Here is a 19,796-nt window from a genome sequence, read left to right as displayed (position 1 = left end):
AATGGATTAAATCCAATTGTTCATATTGTAATCTGATCATTTATACAGATATATTAACACCTGTCACCAGTTACTCTGACCCTGACATTCACTAATGTTTGATCACTCCGGGTCGTTTAAGTTAACATTACAATAGTTCCAGCATTATCACTGTCATCTTCCAAAGTCCAAAGTCCAAAATGGAATACAGCCAATCCCTAAGCATTTCTATTTTATGTGTTTAAGGATTTGAGGGTGAAAAATCTCACAAACCTTTCACTGCAATTTTTAGGAAGCAGTCAGTTTGAACCAGGGATGTGTGCTTTATTATTATTTTATATCATTGTGACAGGATCTACTGTAGAACTATCGGTTGTTTGTAGAAGCCAGCAGTTTCTCTTCACGTAGGTAAGTCGTTAACATGACGTCTCATGAAGTACTGAATGAACTTTTTCATTAATCATGTGGCTTAACGACGTTGCAACTGTCATTCTTAAAGGTTGAATGCACTTTGTATAAAAACTTGTGCATTCCTGTCGTAGCATGACTATAGTCTACTTTGCATTTAGTGAGTTAAAGCATTTTTTCCTCCAGCAAAATGTGTAAGGTACAGTGAAATGTGACACAGCAAGGTACAGTATTAATAATGTTATACTGATCATGTCACTTACTAAAATAAATATTGAAAAAAATACTTTGATTTGATATTAGAATATTCACGAAGAAAACTATCTATTTGTGGTAAAGTGGTATATTATCTATTTGTGGTAAAGTATGCTAGCTGATTACTGTTGAGATCTAGGGATCCATGGTTCGAATCTAAGCAGTGCTATTAATCAGCTGGCGCATGCATGCACATAATAGGTTAATATCTCAGGCGAGGGATGGACAAAACAGCCTAGCCATTGGGAATCACACTGGTTAGTGCTTTCTTAATGCCGGTCCCAAGCCCAGACAGAAATAGGAAGGTTGTGTCAGGAAGGCCCTTTTTTATACTTTTTAAATACTTCATAACTGTTAATGCCAAATATCTAAGCATGAACTCATGATTGCTTCTGATTTCTCCTGTCTTTCATCATGTCTGTTTGTGTTCAGATATTGCAACTTCTGCAACCAAGGAGTACTTTGCTCTGCTAGCTGAGGCCCCAATGATGCTTTCATGGCTAAGCAATTAATAGTAACTTATGTCCTGTGGGCAATAGGAGGCCCACTGGGTCTTCATCACCTATACTTAAGAAGAGACAGCCATGCTCTCCTGTGGATGCTAACTCTGGGTGGCTTTTGGCTCGGCTGGCTACGAGAGTTCTTCCGGATCCCAGCTTACGTCAGCGAAGCCAACCAGAAGACTAATGGAGTTAGACGCCAATCTGCTACCCCTCCACCTGTAGGTTTAATTCGGTTTGCTGGCCAGATCTGTGTGGGTATCTACTTTGGCTCAGTTTCTTTGATCAGTCTGAACTCTTTGAGCTTCTTCTACCTGCTCGTGTTGCCGCTGAGCGTGGGGGCAGGGGTTCACCTTGTTTCCTCCGTGGGCCAGCAAACGTCTGATCTTCGAAAGACCCTCACTGCATGTGTCATTACCTCACCCATATTCTATGGCAGCAGGTTCTCTCCTTTACCCATCAGCATAGCGGCAAGTGTCACAGCAGCACAAAACAGAAAGTTTAAACCCATCCAACATGCAGGAACCCCGCAAGAACCACTGGGTTAGTCATGTGTGCAACTTTTTTTTAAATTTGTCTTTTAAAGCAGGGTTGGCCACAGACAAGAAGTATATGTAACTGCCTCAGGCCATTTTCTCAACACATTTGCTTTAATTTGACAAAAGGACCTACACTATAGAGCTAAAAGTATGTAGAAACCCCTCATATTTATTGAGTTGTTTCAGCCACACCCATTGCTAATAGTGTATAACATTATGACTGTGCCCCTCATCAAGAAGCCACATCCATAAAGACATAGTTTGATGTGTTATGTGTAAACTCCACTTACTTTGAGATGTAGTGATAATGCCTCACAGCTCAATGCTCCTGGGTTTAATCCTGAGTTTAGTTTACTGACACCCTGGGCCAAAGTGGGTTTCTCTGAGCCCTCTGGCTTCCTGCCACCTTCCACAACATGCCAGTATGTAGACTGGCTACTCTGTCTTCTGTCCTGAACCAATTCTGTAATTTCTAATGCCACTATTATGTCTGTTTCTAATTTCTTTATTTTCAGGTCCTCGTCTCTTTCGCATTAGTCTAGCCCTGCTGGCCTTCTCAGCACCTCTGGGTTATTGTATTTTTCACAACACCACAGTCACTTTGTACTACGTCTCAGATTGCGTGGCAGCAGTTCTCGACATGTTTTGGTTCTTTCCTTGGCTCAGAGGGGTCATGGAGTTCTGTCTGTTGTTGCCGTACCGGATCTTGTGTGCTCTCACAGGAGGGAGTTATTATGAAGAAAGCTGGAGGAAAGTTTTGGAAATCCTTCTAAATGAATACAGCAAAAAAGAGATTGAGGCATTGAAGGTGAGACCAACTGAAGTAACCTTTGTTTTATTTTATTATTTTCAAATACATTTGTTACAATGGCAGCACAGCTGTCTTCATGCGTGATACTACCACCACCATGATTTCCAGTTGATGCAGTGTTGTTGGGTTTGGATGCATCGCCTGTTGTACCCCAAACATACTGATGGTCCTTGGGGCCAAACAATCTTTGTTTAGTCTGACAACAAAACTCAAATTCAGAAGGCTTTAACTTTGTCTATGAGATCAACAGAAATCTCAGCTAGTTTGCGACAATGCTTATTTCGTTACAGCTGTGTGAGTCTCAGTCAGGAATATATCAAACGTTAATTTGACTTCAATGCTCTCCTCTTTTCCAGGTGCTGTCAGTATCTGAAGATGCCACCATAGAGGAGATCACTCACAGCTACAGGGAACTAGCAAAACTATGGCATCCTGACCGCAACCCCCAACAGCAAGAAGAGGCACAACAAATGTTCCTCAAGATCCAGGAGGCATATGAAACACTACTCCACAGGCATAAGCCTCAAAAAAGGAAATGATCTTCTGATTAACTGTATTGCTTTTCTTCGTGTTCTGTCTGTGTAAGCACTTAACTGGTGTATGTTTTTATATACTGAATGAACATTAAACACACTGGGTAAAAGTGCCTGCCTGTAGTAGTGTGCCATCCAGTGGCGACTAGAGGTACTTTTCATGGAGTATATTAATTTATAATATTAAATTTAGCCTAGTTTAGCTTATAATCGTTCAAACTCCATCTAAGTAAAAGTTGAGGCATTTTGTGAAATGCAATAAATGAATTGTTGATTCTCTTGAACCTTTATTTGACTGACAAAAGTCAACAACACATATATACTTACATAAGTCTGTATATGACAGATGTATCTGTATTAACTTGATTTCTCAATGGCTCAGGGACACACTAAAACCTTGACAATGGCCATGACAATGCCCATGTCTTAGCAGTTGTGCATGTGGCAGTTAGGAATATATTTAATGTTGGGCTGATGGTAGTTACACATAGTAAATGTGTTGAATGCACCAGATATGAACAGGGATAAAGACCTGAGTGACTCTGATAAGGACAAGTCGTTAAGAACTGTATTTCCAAAACAGAAAGGGATACTCACAGGCAGCCATAATAAGTACCCTCCAACACTGTTCGAATGAGAAACAAGCCACAAACCGCTGATGCATTGTTGATACTGAGGAAGAAGTCTGGACCAACAGGACTACTGTAGGTCAAACTGCAGATAATTTTCTGTTGATGGGGTCAATGTGTCATAACACACAGTTCATTGGATCTTCTGTGTGTGGGGCTGCATAGTCGCAGGTCAGTCTAAGTGCCCTTCAAAAGCACATGGGCACTCAGGCATTGACACTGGACAGCACACTAAAGTTGTTTTGACAACATATTATGTCCCTTTCTCTCTGCAAGGTACTGTATCGAAGTACCCATGCTAAATTTGGTTACCATTTTTGACCAAGCAGGCAGTATGGGTGGTCTGAGAAAAAGTGCACCCAGTTAACCCAGGGCAAACCAAACATTGCCCTGTTGTTGATACTGCTTAATACGGTTGTCTTGGCAAATTTGTTCTCAGCATTTGGTGAAAAATGATGTCACAACCTCACTTTCAGCAAAATCCTTTTACTTTCATGAGTAATATAGGTACGAGTTGGATAGTTGTGGATTTGGATGTGTACTGTGATGAACTGTGGGGCAGCATAGTGGCTAAGTGGGTAGCACTGTTGCTTCACAGCAATAAGGTACTGGGTTTGATCCCCAGGTGGGTCGGCCTGAGTCCTTTCTGTGTAGAGTTTGCATGTTCTCCCTGTGTCTGCGTGGGTTTCCTTCGGGAGCTCCAGTTTCCTCCCACAGTCCAGAGAAACGTGCAAGTGAGGTGAACTGGAGATACAAAATTGTCCATGACTGTGTTTGACATTAAACTTATAAACTGATGAATCCTGTGTAAAGAGTAACTACCTGTTCTGTCATGAATGTAACCAAAGTGTGTAAAACATGATGTTAAAATCCTAATAAATAGTAAAGTAATGCACTGTAGGGCACCGTGCAAGGAAAAACATATTGGGGGTGATCTTAATGTCCTGAAACGGGAAAAGCTAAGATATTTAATTAGATGAGGTGGTATGTGAGTACTAGGGCATAGAAGAGAATTTGAAGGCTATAAATACTGAACAACAAGAAATCAGTACATATTTAATATCTTAATAATCTTCAATAAAAAGCATTAAAGCTAAAATAACTTGACAACGATGGATAGATTAATTGGAAAAAAGCTAAGATATTTAACTAGATGGGGTGGCATGTGTGTACTAGGGCATAGAAGAGAATTTGAAGGCTGTAAAAGGGCAGAACACTGGCTTGGTGGGTAGCACTGTCGCCTCACAGTAAGAAGCTCCTGGGTTTGATCCCCAGGTGGGGCGGTCCAGGTCCTTTCTGTGTGGAGTTAGCATGTTCTCCTCGTGTCTGCGTGGGTTTCCTCCTGGAGCTCCGGTTTCCTCCCACAGTCCAAAGACGTGCAAGTGAGGTGAATTGAAGATACAAAATTGTCCATGACTGTGTTTGATATTAAACTTGTGAACTGATGAATCTTGTGTAATGAGTAACTACTTGTTCTGTCATGAATGCAACCAAAGTGTGCAAAACATGACGTTAAGATACTAATAAATAAATAAATAAATAAATAAATAAATAAATAAGCTAAAATGACTAGACATCGATGGATCGATTAATTCGAAGCGAGGTTTGCCGATCAGATATTTTAGAGATGGATTCGTCGAGTCTGGATGGCAGCGCAGGCCCGGAAGTTGTTCGGGATTTCAGGTAAAAGATCCCGGAGATGCTGCCTTCGCTTGACAAAACAAACAGTGCTGCTGTTTTATAAATAAACCAACCAGAGTGCAAAACGGGGTGAGTAAAATAACGCTGCGTGTGCCGCTCGTGTTGCTGGTTCGGTGAAGATGACAATAGTCGGTATAACAGGTCGGCTGGCTTGTGTTTAGGAGACTTTAGCTAGCGGCTAACGCTAGCTTTGCTAAACGGCATCTGGAGAGTGGTGGCTGCCATAGCAACGCCAGCGGGCTGTGGAGAAACATTAGCCCGCTTTATCCTGTCACCCCAGAATATCCCGTGTTTGTTTACAGATAATGTCGATTTTAGCCCATATCTCTCGGTATAACTGCATTCTGTCGCTTGTTTTTATTAGTTTGATCATATTTAACGCAATTTATCACCTTCTGTGTTTTGTTAGCCCCTAGCTACACAGGCTAGCATCTTCGTTTCAAGTCGACGGGGTTGAATCCCGAATGGCCGCTCACTCCCTGCAGAAGTGCACTACCTAGGGTATTCATTAATGACTTCCACACTTCACTTAGTGCACTGTGTGTCTGCGTGGGAGTTATTTTCATTCTGGTTGTCAGATTTGTGGCTGTCACCACGTTGTCAGTGGTGGTTCTGTTGACGTGACACAGTACAAACAGTCCTGTCATGTCTTGTTTTCATATAAATCCTTAATAAGGGGTTTTAATTGACGTGTTATGGTCGAAATCTAACATTGTTCTACTGTCAGTGTCTTGTGTATGTTATTTATTTATTTATTTATTAGGATTCTAACGTCATGTTTCACACACTTTGGTTGCATTCATGACAGGACAGGTAGTTACTCGTTACACAAGATTCATCGGTTCACAAGTTCACACAGTCATGGACAATTTTGTATCTCCAGTTAACCTGGCTGCATGTCTTTGGACTGTGGGAGGAAACCGGAGCACCCGGAGGAAACCCACATGCACCTGGGGATGAGGGCGGCACGGTGGCTAAGTGGGTAGCACTGTCGCCTCGCAGCAAGAAGGTCCTGGGTTTCTGTGTGGAGTTTGCATGTTCTCCCCGTGTCCGCGTGGGTTTCCTCATGGTGCTCCGGTTTCCTCCCACAGTCCAAAGATATGCAAGTGAGGTGAATTGGAGATACTAAATTGTCCATGACTGTGTTCTATATAACCTTGTGAACTGCTGAATCTTGGGTAATGAGTAACTACCGTTCCTGTCATGAATGTAACCAAAGTGTAAAACATGACGTTAAAATCCTAATAAAATAAAAACAAACACCTGGGGATGAAACCCAGGACCTTCTTGCTGTGAGGCGACAGTGCTACCCACTGTGCCGCCCGTCTTGTGCATGTAAGCGTATGTGCCACCTAATGAAGCCATGCGACTGGCACAATGTTTACTGTGCCACACAGAAAGCTCTGGAGTTCTAATACATTTCTTTCACATTATGGAAGCTGACACTAAAATATAGGGTTAATTCCATTGTCCGTTTAACTGGATGGCATTTTCAGACAGGTTGTCAGTGTTGGTTCTGTATAACTGACAACTCGGTAATGGTTATCGGAAAGAGAGCTTCCCAGTCTTTTGAATTCATTTGAATTGTAGTTAAAAGTCTTGACTGCTGTCAGTGGCTAGTAGTCTTTCCATTCCTAGAGTCAAACTCCTTACTATTGTCACTAAGCTGTCTAGTTTTAGGAGTATGAAATGCACAAGCGCCAATTTTTCCATCTTTAGTAGGATTCTGATATGACACAATTGTGTGTATGCAAAACCTTGATGGTGGCATTTAAGATTATTTGTGTTCTGTCCTTATATTTATGGTCAGATGTGTTCACACTGGACCGCTGAACAGATATTTTTATTCTCTATTCCTGACTTAAATATTGTCCCCACTATCTCATTGTGTGCCCCAGCTCTGTCCCTCCATAGACTAATTCATTTTATGCCCTATACTTATATTCACCCAACACCTTTTATTACATGCAATTATGTCTCATCATTAAATTATTGAAAAATGTATAAATATGTAACTTGTTTTATCGTACAGTGCGAAATGTAAATATTAGTTCGTATTTTTGTCCTTACACATTAGGACCCAACCTCAATAGATGTTATCACTAACTTTAAGGTAAAAAGTAAGATAACATCATTTCTAAAATGCTCCTAGTTTTAGGTAGAGATGGCTGGCTACTATTCTGACTCCTGGTGACCATACAGGCTTCTTAATGGCTTGTTCATTGCTTCTTTAATTGTATCCACCCATCTTGTTAGTGGCTGTCTTCTTCCTCTTTTACCTTTAACTCTTTCAAGAATGTGTAACAAAATAAAAACAAAAACGTACAAAAAAGTACAGAATTATACCAAGTTTCAGGTTAATTGTAACTTGTAACTTTGGTAAATGTTTAAACAAAAACATTCAAATAAATATTATTTGAAAATGTATCCAAAAGTGTTGAATATGTTTTGAATCATGCCTATCTAATTATTGTTACCCACTGAGAATGGGATTTCAGATGACTACAATCATCCTAGTTTCACGATGTTAGTAAATACCCTTGAACTGGATTTGTCGTGTTTAAATACCAAGTGTGCTCTTAACTGGCTGAGAGATTATGAGAAGGTCAGTTGTGCTGCTATGTCATTTGACTAAAATGAAACTGGGCAGAAATGCTAATGGATAATAAAGTTAGCAAATAGGGTCAGACGTGTCCTGGTTTTAGCAGCAATCATTGCAACAGACACCAAGCAAAACAAACGTGAGAAAATGTGCAAACAGCCTGCTCTTCCACTCCCACTCATACAACATTAGGAACTCACTAAAAGTATGTGCTGCCCTGCACGCTCTCTGTTTTTCCAAAAAGAATAACTTGTTTCTCTACATATTTTATGTGTTAACTGAAGACGAAGAAGTTGTAAAGTTAACTTAAACTTAACAAACTAAACAGCTGCTTCATGATTACTTCATGTGATTTTTTTCTGACTCCGTGTTTTTTTTTTAGGGTTTTAGTTCTAATTGCCCCTAACAGCTGTAAAATTTACATTGCAGTCATTAGTGTGGGTTTCCTTTAAGGGTGCATGGGGCAGATTTTTGGCTCTAGTGGTTGTAAGGTGGATTATAACAACAGAGCGTTTTTCCTTAGCCATAGTATCATAAGATGCTAGAGGAAAAACTTGTGGACTGGTTGAGGCTTCTCCACAGGCCTTTCCTGTACAAGGTGCCTCAATGTACTTGGGTTTCCTTATACCGGCCCAATCATGTAAGTAGGTGGATTAGCAGAGTTAGTAAATGTACGAGTATATAATGCCCTGGGATGGTTTGGCATCCTGTCCAAACTAATTCTGGGTAGATTCCTGACCCTAAATAATGAAGCTGAATGAATTACAAATGTACTCATTCTTTTTTTATATCCACCAATCAGTTTTCAGTAGCTGTTCATGGTAGCCACACTCCTTTCTGATTTGGCAGAGGTTAGAGGAAGGGTGGATTTCAATCACAGATGTTCAGGGTTTCTTAATCTTTCAGAAGAAAGAGACTCACGACTGCTACTTAAACTAAAAGATATTTGCTTGTGGTAGGTATTATTTGACATGTCAAGCAAAATGTGTGAATTGTGAGAACTTGTTTCATGAACAAGAAATATTACATCACACAGGCCTCAAACATCACTAGTATAATGCCATTTAAAGCAGTTGTTAAATGTCTGCTGTTTTTTTTTAATTAAATCATCTCTTGTGGTTTTCTTTTCATTAGGCAGCTGGTGTAAGAATGAATGCTGACGACTGCAATGGCCGTTCTTACATGTCAGGTACTACTTGCTCTGAATTTAGTACAGTTTTCTTAATTTCCTTCTGTAGTCATTTAACTGTGTGCATCTGTGCCACTGTGTGTGTGTGTGTGTGTTTGCAGGCAGTGGAGATTCTTCAACAGAGCGGGAGTTTTTTGCAGGGTTGAGGGGACCTACAGTGAGCACTCCTAACAGTCAGCACTCCTCTCCCAGTCGCTCCGTCAGTGGTCAGTACAATAATGATACAAATTAGTGTTTTAAAAGCGGTGTTTAACTGTTTTCCACTCATGATAAAATATTTGAATGTGCGCGTGGAAGCAGCATTAAATGCTGAATTGCTAAATGAGATTCAGTGTTTAATTTTTAATTAGCAAAAACTATTTAAGGTTGGTTCACCTATATTGCTGTAGTTTTTTGTGGATAACAACTACACTAAAAGTAACCAACTGACATAAATGTGACCACAACCAATATGTATTTTTAGAAAACAGAAAAGACTAAAATTAAATTAAGATTTGCTACCAAATTACCACTGCTGATTATTAATGTACTTGTCTTGCTGCTGTCTGTCCAGCAAATTCCATCAAGGTGGAGCTGTACAGTGATGAAGAAGCAGGCAGCGCACCGATCGCGGAGAGAAGAGGAGAGATGGATGAGGGATGGAAGGAGGATAAGGGGGAGATCATGGAGGATGTAGGAGATGTTGGTGGAGGAGCACATGGTCACGGAGGGACTGGATCACCTGGGCCCATACGACTACCCAATGGAAAACTAAAGTGTGACATATGCGGAATGATCTGTATTGGCCCTAACGTTCTCATGGTACACAAACGTAGCCATACAGGTGAGTGTCATACAGATCAATTACTAGAATATTTAATTTCTATTTTTATTGTACTTTGTTATTTCTTAGCTCTTTTTCTTTTGATTGTCATGTGTAGGGATAAAAATGTGAACCATTATCTTTGTCATTATTGATAATAGTTATATAATTATGCCAATAATAATAATAATGATGATAATGTAGGGCAGATGGAATATTTGTCATATATGTACACATGTACAGGGCAATTAAATTATTTTTCTGCATATTACAGTTTGTTTGGGAGCTAGGGTTATTAGCTCAAAGATCAACCCACTAGACAACCATTTCTAATTCAAATGTTTACATTTTATAAACTAAAATTATAAATACACTGACAAAAAAAACTATATTTTTATAGATACAAATAACTCACCAGTAATAGTCAATTATAATTATGAACATGGAATTAGGAGGCTATGTTAGAAGGTTAAATAGTATTATAAAACTTTCTAATTCAGATCCCTTACATGTCTACATACACTTTTGACTGTAAATGGGTTCATTGTGCATTATACACTTTGGTATGTTAATACAGGTTTGCATAATATCAGTAAATTTTCTTTAGTTCATGGCACTTCCTTTGTTCTACGTACTTGTGCGTTTATTAGGTAAAATGTTTGTGTGTACACTGTATAGCCAAAATACCTGGATAATTGGCCAAAAGGGACTTATGTTGGATGCAATCTTCATTAATTTTCACCCCATAAGTGTTCAGTAGGGCTGAGGCCAGGGCTCTGTGCTGTTCCTTCATATCAAACTCATCAAACATAACCGTCATTATGGATCTCAGTCTGCTTAAAGTCGGGCTAAACCTTTTTAAAATGTTTGCTGAAAAGCTGAAGCATAGAATGTATTTTATATAATAAGCCTATTGCAAACAGGTGTAAACCATTAAACACCTGAACTCAATAATTCAGAGAGGTTTGCATGTAATTTTGATGTTGAATGTTGAGAGTTTTGTCGCTAATTAAACAGGTTACATTTTTAATGTTGTATAAGTAGTTAACTGGCTTCTTTCACTACAAATCTGGCTTGTAGGTGAGCGCCCGTTCCAGTGTAACCAGTGCGGAGCATCCTTCACTCAGAAGGGCAACCTGCTGCGTCACATAAAGCTCCACTCCGGTGAAAAGCCCTTCAAATGTCCGTTTTGTAATTATGCCTGCCGCCGCCGTGATGCACTCACTGGACACCTCCGCACACATGCCGGTAAGTCTACTTTTATAATGACATGAATTTATTTGGCTTTTAACCTGAAGAGCAGCTGAGGGCACAACACTCAGCACAACAATCAGCAAATATTTATTATAGGACAGACTACAGAGACCTGTAAAGCAATGTGGTTCAGAAAATTAGGTCAAGAACCAAAATCATATAGAATAGAAGAAGATTCTCAGACTCCTGTGGAATGAAAAGAGACTCCTCTACTCGTGAGCGGCCAGCTCACTGAAACAGTGAGATCTCACCTTACGAGCAAAATCTAAATGAGCATGCAGGTATACAGGTATACAGGTGTGTAGTTACAGGTCTACACATCACATGGAGCTGGAGAGACTGAAAACATGAAACCATTGAGGAGTATCTGGTTGAGGAACACGAACATGAAAAGTCGACTGAATGAACCACAGCTTTTTTAGCAGCACTGAATAACCTTTATGATGTTGGTCATAATGAGCTGGCTGTGTGAAAATCTACTGTAAATGTAAAGCATTTCTTTAAAGGCTCAAAAAATCAGTTCGAAGAGAGAACTGTTCAGGTGGCAGAAAGACCGTATTCGTACTGAGTATTATTACTCTGGCAAATGTCTAATCATGACATTTAGAATATTCTGAAAACAGGATATCCTGCTTGTGTTTTCTAAATGGTAATGTGTGTATTCACCTGAGGTGATGTGAAGCACACAGCTTTCTTACCACTCCTCTGAACAATGATGCCAAGCTTCGGAGAAATTACAATCAAGAGTGATGGAGTTCTCCGAAATGACGCAAAACCGTCTCCCTGTCTATGTGGTTGAAATATTTTTACCCCTTTTTAAATGTCATTGATGATAAATTGCTCAATACATTTACAGACTTTTGGAAATTTACGAACAAGAGAATCCAGGCCTCTGGTTTCACTATTAAAAAGGATAAACTATCAACCAATTATTTCTTTCTCTGTTGTTTTGATGTGTGTAATCGGAATGGAAACCCCCGAAATGATTTTGCCAAATAATTTATTATTTTACGTCAGGTTTGCTGTGCTCATTGGTGGGATTTTTGTATTGAACAAAAATCTAGTCATATTTAATTGAAAGATATAAAACTAAGATTTAATTCCACCATTTTGTGGCTAAAATTAAGAACTTGGGTTAAGAGTGACATGTAATATTTCGGTCCAAAATGTCTCAGCACGTTTAGTTAATTTGAGACCTGGTGACTGCAAAGACCATAGTATATTTACATCATTTATACTCCACAAAGCATTCATTCACACATGTATTTTTCAGTACATGGTGTGAGCCGTGGAATATCTGATCCATCAAAGAAAGCTTTTTTATAATAACCAAAAAAAATGTATGGACTGAACCCGGCTGGAAGATATATTAAACATAAACAATATTTAATGTATCTGTGTTTGCTAAATACACTGGGACTTTACTATGTGCCCTGACAGCCACGCCTGTTTAATTTCATGTCCTGTAAATCAGGGAAGGTTTTTTGTTAGATTGGAATATAAAAGTGATTGGAGTATCTTTAATTTGTATTGATTTGCGCTGAACCATCCCAACCAACCACCAGACAAGGGTCAAGCATTCAGGCCTGTACCATTCTCTTACTGTCCACCACACATTTATTCACCCACTTGTAGCTCATCTGATAATATTTTATTTCTCCATTTTAGCCACAATAATATAAACATATGCCTGCATGTCCATAATAGCATAAGAAAATGCATATGCTCTGGAAATGGAGCAATAACATACACTAGCCCCAGTACTTCTGAGATCTGGGGTTTTGATTTCAGCGGTGCTATCGGCTGGTCGGACATCTACACAGGCTTGATTGGCTACGTCTAGGGAAAGAGGTAGCTGAACTGTCCTAGTTTAAACTTTTCAGTGCGCTCTCAGTTTCAGTCCCAAACCTGGATAAATACAAGGAGGGTTGCATAAAACTGGTATGCGGACCAGTGGAAGATATTTGGGAGCAGCCGAAAGAAAAAATACAATTTTTAGCAAGATGAATAAATGAAAAGCAAGTAATAGTGCTTTCTTGTTTCTTTTATAGTAAACCAAGAGTGCTTGTTTATTTCAGTCTCGTCTCCGACTGTGGGAAAGCCCTATAAGTGTAGTTACTGTGGGCGTAGCTACAAGCAGCAGAGCACACTGGAGGAGCATCGCGAGCGCTGCCACAGCTACCTGCAGAGTCTGGACCATCAGCCCGCTCACAGCACCCAGTCTGCACAGGGTAACCTAACCTTTCTAAAAAAAAACTTTAGTCAGAGCTGATTTCTTCTCCGTTTGCCTGCACTTGTGCCTGTTTTTATCTAACTGCGTTTCGTGCAGGTGAGGAATCCCGAAGCATGGATGTGATGGTCGACCCTCTGATCCAGGCTTCCTCAGAAAAGCTGACCTTCATCGAACGGGTGGCAAACAGCATCACTAAGCGGAAGCGCTCCACACCTCAAAAGTTTTTGGGTACGCTTGTCTGAGTAAACACTTAAATACACCACTTTTTGTAATTGTTTTTGACCCCGGCTTCCCAACAAGTTGGGATATATCTTATTGTACTGTACATGTGTAAATGTATAGCCCACAATTATTTTTATGACCTGTTCAACCCATCTTTATTCCAGGTGCCATTTTTTCTGAAGCTAACTGTTTTACTGAACATTATTTAAAATACAGAAACCTGGCGGCACACAGGTGGCGCAGCAGTATATTCCGCTAGCACACCAGCGCTGAGATTATGAACTCCCCTGTTCTGATCTCAGCTCCGCTACCGGTCAGTTGGGCACCATCTAGCGGGCACAATTGGCAGTGCCTGCAGCAGTCTGCTAGATGGGGTCTTTAAACACTGTGCAAGGACCCTGGTTAGCAGCCTGAGGCACAAGTGAAGGAGCCTCATATGCAAATCCACCGATGCGCTGTTAAAAAAAAGAAGGGGTCGAGGAACTGTGTATGTGCCAGATGGGGCGTGGGGCAGGCGAATATACCCTCCTTGGGTGCAGTCGGGATCCCTGTAAGCAGAAGACTAATTGGCTACACTTAATCGGGAAAAAGGGAGAAAATGCATAAATAAAATGGGCCGTTGCTAATCACTGGCGTATTTGTGTCTGCATAGGTGAAAAGCACATGCGGCTGAACATCTCTGATGCACCTTATGAGCTCAACTCCAGTCCCGAGAAAGAGCGGGACGTATTGGGCTCCCACGCTGGAGGCGACCCTGCTGCTTTATCTGGCATGGGAAGTCGATACATCCGCACTGGCCGAGGAAGCGGTGAAGAGGTGGACTCCCCACACGCCCTACGCTTGCCCCCAGCTCACGCGCCCTGCATGTCCGAGTTTACTCCCGTCATCAGCTCTGTCTACGGCCATATCACACCCTTGGGTCAGCGGCTAAACTGTGCAGGGGGCATCAACATGGCACTACCGGGGCGAGAAGCCGGCGAGGGCCACGAAGACGTGCCCTTAGGACGCAGCCGTGCTGCCTCTCCCAGCAACGGCTGCCAGGACTCGACGGATAACGAGAGCACGACAGAGGAGCAGGGCATCGCCCCGAGCTCCATCAACCACAGGGGACGCGAGCGCAACAGTCCCAGTCATGCCAAAGATACAGACGTGGAGGGAGACCGCGAGAGAGGAGGGGCGCTAGCTAAGGGGAGCCCTCGATCCTCACCCTCATCCGGTTTGGCCGTGCAGCTGGTGGACGCTGAAGGGCGGCCGGTGCGCTCGTTTCGCTGCGAGCACTGTCGCATTTTCTTCCTGGACCACGTCATGTTCACCATCCACATGGGCTGCCACGGCTTCCGGCAGCCCTTCGAATGCAACATCTGCGGCCACCGCAGCCAGGACCGCTACGAGTTTTCCTCGCACATCGTCCGAGGGGAGCACCAAGTGGGCTAAACCACCTCGATGATGCGGGGAAGGGGGGGTGCGCAGGTGGGACGGGTATTTAGAAGTGAGGAAGTCGAAGAGAGACAAATGCTGCTTTTAGATGATACAGAGTCCAGTTTGGTCTGCACCAGATCAGGAGAGGGACATGACGTTTTAGCCGTTAGTCTTTTGCCTAGTGCACAATACACAATTTTAAGCTTTACTTTACAGGCGCTGAACATTTATCAGAGGTGCCAGAGCCTTGCCTAGATACTAGTACTGATTAAATAAATCCCCAGACCTTTGGGAAACCTATTTTTGTTTTATATATATATATTAATAAACAATAAACTTGCACTTCTAGTCACAAAAGCCAGTGCCTTAACCATGGTACTACTGTTGTTCATGCTAACATTGCATCTCAAAGACCTTTAGCAAAAAATTCCAAACAGCTAACATACAGAATAGATACCGAAATGGGTACTGGTTTTGTAGAATATTGCCCATAAATATACAGAATATATCTCATATATCTTATATACTTTATATATTATAAGAGTTATTATGAGAGTATGTGAAGACCCCTTCGAATTATTCAGTTGTGGTTTTGCTAACTAATTATATACTTCTAGCTTTGTGACACTTTTGGTAAAGGCTCTTTCTCATTCCTGCAAGACTATGTGAGGTCTAGTAAAATCTGGTTTAATACATTTGATGTAACGGTACTTCAGTTGCCTTCACAGAGCCCTGACCTCACCTCCCCATGACATTTGAGGCATATCAGTGCCTCTGGTTTTGGAATGAAGTGTCCGACATGCCTGGTCCAGTGATCAGTGCAGCATGTTCAAGCGTTTTTAAATTGTGTAGCGTGCACTAGGCTTCACCATTAAAGGCTCGTCAGATCAGGTTCAGCCTGGTGCTAACGGAGATCAGACGTTCACGGGTCCGTTAAGAAACAAATCCCCTGATCACCTGATTGCACTCCCAAATCAGTTCATTTGAAGTGCCTTTCTTCAGTGGGGGTTTACCTTTACTTGGTTAGACAGAGAAACCCGGTGCTCGAGCGTGCTGCAGCAGAAAGCAGCAGTTCTGTACAGTCTGTGTTGTGTACCAGTTTGTGTGAGTGATCTGATACAGGAGCTGGAGTGTAGTCTGCAGTGTACATACAGGCTTTTACAGTAGTTTTGTGGGGGTGTAGAATACAGTGGACTCAGGGAGGAAAGGGGGTTGAAGGAGAATCATGAAGTAGCAGCACAAGCTGCAGACCTCTAGAAGACTAGGAGAAGGAGGAGATCTGTGTGTTAGCCATATTAATGGAACACACACACACAATGCCTTAAGTAGTTGCTGTAAATTAGCCCTGCATGTTCTTGGTGTTAGATGCTGTTTAAGGTCGGAGGCACAGTACAACCCAACTGCTTACAGCTGCAATACTTAACTTTTGGGGTTCAGAAATCTCGCTGGTAGGAGTATACAAGTGCAAGCAAACTAAAGAACAACACTTTGGAACAGCACACACCTCCCTTGGCACAAATCTGATGGTAGCAAGTGGCAGTTCAATAAAGTTTAAGCTTCTATTCCATGTTCAGGATGTACAAACCCTAAAACCTTTCAGCTCAATTTGACAGCACTGCTTTTTTTCATTATTTTATTAGAAATGATGAATGAATGATTAGAAATATTACTTTTTGGAGCATCCTGCAGCAGACCGCTCCCAATAGGACCAAGGTTGAAGTATTTTTCTGGATACTGACTTGCATGATGCTACCTAATTCATTTTAAAAAGCAAAAGTTAAGTACTGCAGCTTTGACCATAACAAATAGTTTAAACTGAGACAGAACAGCACTCGTAGGATAGAATTAAGAGTTAGGCTAAAGTTTAGTTTAGTCCTAGTTGTATATATCCAAAATAGCTCAATGTCTTATTGAAGTGGAAATGAACTTGAAATATTTGCCTTAGTTTTGGAGTCAGCTAATAATCTCTGTCCTGCTTAAACCTTCGGACTTGCTGGTTTCCGTTGTGCCTCAAAACTTGATTGTTTCACCTCACAGGCGATTTGTTTGTCTGTTTTAAAATCATGTCAGGAGAGTTTTTGCATCATTTTGCAGTACAGAGTCCCCTTACATCTAGTTGTCTATGAATTTTAGCTTGTAGTCACCTAGCTTGGCTTAATTTAAGGTACGTTGTTCCAGAGTTTTTCAGAACTGTAGTAAACAGATGCATATACCCGTCGGACAGTGAATAGAAGCCCTTTATGTGCTGGTGCAGATCAAACGTGGACCATATAGCATTCTGTGACTGAACGATAAGAAGGGGTCGTTACCTCTGCGGAGGTTTGCACTTTTCTAACTGCTTAAATGTGAGTGTTTTGCCGGGGCGCTCGGATGAGCGAGCGAGGGTGGGTGTGGCGGGAGGGTCGGGGCTTTCTTCAATGCTTTAGGAGATCTTACAGTACTAAATGGTGACTGAGCTTTGGAACATATTTTGCTTTGGAAATTGCTCGATTGCACTGATTTCTGATTTTAAAAAATGCTATTTAGGGAAAACAAGTACAAATTTGATACAATATGTAGGTGATACAGATAGAGATGAACAGTGTGCTGTTTTTAAACTTCTATAAATACTATTTTCCTAACAAAAGGAGACAAAGGTTTTGAAGCGGAAAATCCTCCTTGTGTTGTAAAATCGATGCTTGGTTGTTCGTGTGGCTTCCGCCTCTGGTATTGACCTTGTATCCTGTACGCTTGTCCTGTGTGATCATGTCATGTTTGAATTAACTTTTACTATCAAGGTACAATTAACTCCCACCGACATCAGAGTGCTGTGCAGGTTAAAGGGAGGGAGTGAAACTTCATCAGTCATCGCAGAATTTTCTACCCGCCCGCCGAGACGTCGTGGCCTGTTTTTAGTCCTTTTGCACAAATTAAGATGTAAAGCACCGATGAACACGTTTTGAAAATATCAAAGATTTTCTTGCTAAGGTTCATTCTGTACCGCTTTTTCTAACGTGGACAGTGCTTGAGGATACGTGGATGTCGTAGCATGTTTGCTTAAGTGATTTACTGATTGTGTTAGACCTCCTGCTAGCCAAAATGCACCTGGGGACCTCTTAATCGAAATGAGTGTGTGTGAATCCATGCCGGTGAAAGCCAAGAGTGTGAATGAATTGGAAAGCAGACTCGTGATGAGACCAAAACCAGTATTTCCTTTATGTTAATAGCTTTGCACCCATAGCTGAAGAAAAGTCACTATTCTTTCCGCTACCACAGATACTTGTTTACTTGAAGTTATTTAAGAAAAAAAAGAATCAAATATATGATACTTAACAGTGCACTTAATGGTGAAATGAAATGATAAATGATATGTAAATAGGTACATGGTGTGTGTGAGTGAGAAGGTAGCATGTGTGCTCATTTGTTCGCTGGAAATCTGGAATTGTTCAGCTTGTATATCAGCTGCAAATCGTCCTCCACCGCAGCCTCTCTGTTTTCTTCCCAAAGTTTCCTTTCCTGAACCCTGTGCGTCATGAATTCAGATGAATATTTTTAAACGAACTGTGAAGCATCCGTCACAAACGAGAGTGAGAGTTTCGGTGAGGCAGGGATCGTTGCTCCCTTTCATACTTACAGGCTTTCTCCTGGGCTTAATGTTTTTAAAGGCTTTGTGAAAAAAAATGTATATGACAAAGAAAACTCTTTACCTCAAATTTGTTAAAATAAAAAAACTGCCTCATGTTCTTTTAAACGGTGTGTTGGTTTCAGATGATGTTGTTTTGTTTTTGTTTTTAAGGAGTGAACCTGCGTTCAGTTGGAAGTAATTTTTCATGTCCAATAAAGTAATAATTGTCGTATTTCCTGTCCACTTAAACATCTCAGCAATTGTTTTCCACTTGTGTGTGAGTAAATTTCCCTGCAGTTATTACGGATTAGGTGATGGGTGATTTGGGCAGCAGGGGTTATGAAGTATTAAGTAGCAGTAATGGCATTTACTATCTATTATAAACCATTTGACTAGCCCATCTAAAATGTATAATATTAGGTGAAACCCTAAAGTGAAGTCAAGAATGGCAATTGGCAGGGTGGTGATGGTCAAATTAACAAGGATGTGGAAAAACAAGTCATTTAGCACCATCACTGGGCGGCACGGTGGCTCAGTGGGTAGCACTGTCGCCTCACAGCAAGAAGGTCCTGGGTCTGGGTCCTTACTGTGTGACATTTGCATGTTCTCCCTGTGTCTGCGTGGGTTTCCTCTGGAAGCTCCGGTTTCCTCCCACAGTCCAAAGACGTGCAATGGGGGTGAATTGGAGACACTAAATTGTTCATGACTGTGTTTGTTATTAAACTTGTGAACTGATGAATCTTGTGTAACAAATAACTACCGTCTGTCATGAATGTAACCAAAGTGTAAAACATGATGTTAAAATCCTAATAAATAAATAGCACCATCACTAAGCAACGATTAATAGAAGCCTAGGTCTGGCCAGTGGCAAATAGAGGAAGATGACAACCACTGAGCAAGTTTACATGATGGTCAGAACAAAAAAGGAGCTGCTGACCCACATTAAGTCCTGCAAGTTACATTACTTTGGGCGTGTGATGGACTTGTGGAAGGATTCAGAAGACAAGTAAGACTAAGAATACGCTGGATTGACACCATTGTGACGTGGATTATATTATCAGGGGCTAATCTGATACAAGGGACATAAGACAGGGCACTGGAGAAAGCGATGATGGC

At 41.1% G+C, this 19,796-nt stretch overlaps 2 protein-coding genes across 3 annotated transcripts; both read left to right on the top strand.

Moving 5' to 3' along the window:
- Window positions 1–248: 248 nt before the first annotated feature.
- dnajc22 (DnaJ (Hsp40) homolog, subfamily C, member 22) lies at window positions 249–3,301 on the top strand. The gene is made up of 4 exons (XM_063015606.1): window positions 249–387; window positions 1,075–1,685; window positions 2,197–2,489; window positions 2,849–3,301. The coding sequence occupies exons 2-4, from the start codon at window positions 1,139–1,141 to the stop codon at window positions 3,029–3,031; spliced, it is 1,023 nt and encodes a 340-aa protein (XP_062871676.1). The 5' UTR covers window positions 249–387; window positions 1,075–1,138; the 3' UTR covers window positions 3,032–3,301.
- A 2,046-nt stretch (window positions 3,302–5,347) lies between these two features.
- Window positions 5,348–15,418, top strand: ikzf4 (IKAROS family zinc finger 4). 2 transcript variants are annotated; one of them, XM_063015013.1, is made up of 8 exons: window positions 5,348–5,424; window positions 9,092–9,146; window positions 9,248–9,352; window positions 9,700–9,969; window positions 11,029–11,196; window positions 13,281–13,433; window positions 13,532–13,663; window positions 14,310–15,418. In XM_063015013.1, exons 2-8 carry the CDS (start codon window positions 9,107–9,109, stop codon window positions 15,089–15,091), a joined length of 1,650 nt encoding a protein of 549 aa, XP_062871083.1. In that variant the 5' UTR covers window positions 5,348–5,424; window positions 9,092–9,106; the 3' UTR covers window positions 15,092–15,418. The 2 variants fall into 2 exon arrangements, with proteins under 2 accessions (XP_062871083.1, XP_062871082.1); XM_063015012.1 differs by having other exon boundaries at window positions 13,254–13,433.
- The last annotated feature ends 4,378 nt before the right edge of the window (window positions 15,419–19,796 follow it).

Source organism: Trichomycterus rosablanca, chromosome 19 (genome assembly GCF_030014385.1).
Source record: "Trichomycterus rosablanca isolate fTriRos1 chromosome 19, fTriRos1.hap1, whole genome shotgun sequence".
In the NCBI taxonomy this organism is placed as follows: domain Eukaryota; kingdom Metazoa; phylum Chordata; class Actinopteri; order Siluriformes; family Trichomycteridae; genus Trichomycterus; species Trichomycterus rosablanca.
This window is presented reverse-complemented; position numbering and strand designations above follow the sequence as displayed.

Coding starts and splice junctions, on each gene's coding strand:
- dnajc22 (XM_063015606.1), top strand. CDS start 1,139: ATGGCTAAGCAATTAATAGTAACTTATGTCCTGTGGGCAATAGGAGGC. Junction 1,686..2,196: donor AACCCCGCAAGAACCACTGG/GTTAGTCATGTG, acceptor CTTTATTTTCAG/GTCCTCGTCTCTTTCGCATT. Junction 2,490..2,848: donor AAGAGATTGAGGCATTGAAG/GTGAGACCAACT, acceptor CCTCTTTTCCAG/GTGCTGTCAGTATCTGAAGA.
- ikzf4 (XM_063015012.1), top strand. CDS start 9,107: ATGAATGCTGACGACTGCAATGGCCGTTCTTACATGTCAG. Junction 9,147..9,247: donor TGGCCGTTCTTACATGTCAG/GTACTACTTGCT, acceptor GTGTGTTTGCAG/GCAGTGGAGATTCTTCAACA. Junction 13,664..14,309: donor CACACCTCAAAAGTTTTTGG/GTACGCTTGTCT, acceptor GTGTCTGCATAG/GTGAAAAGCACATGCGGCTG.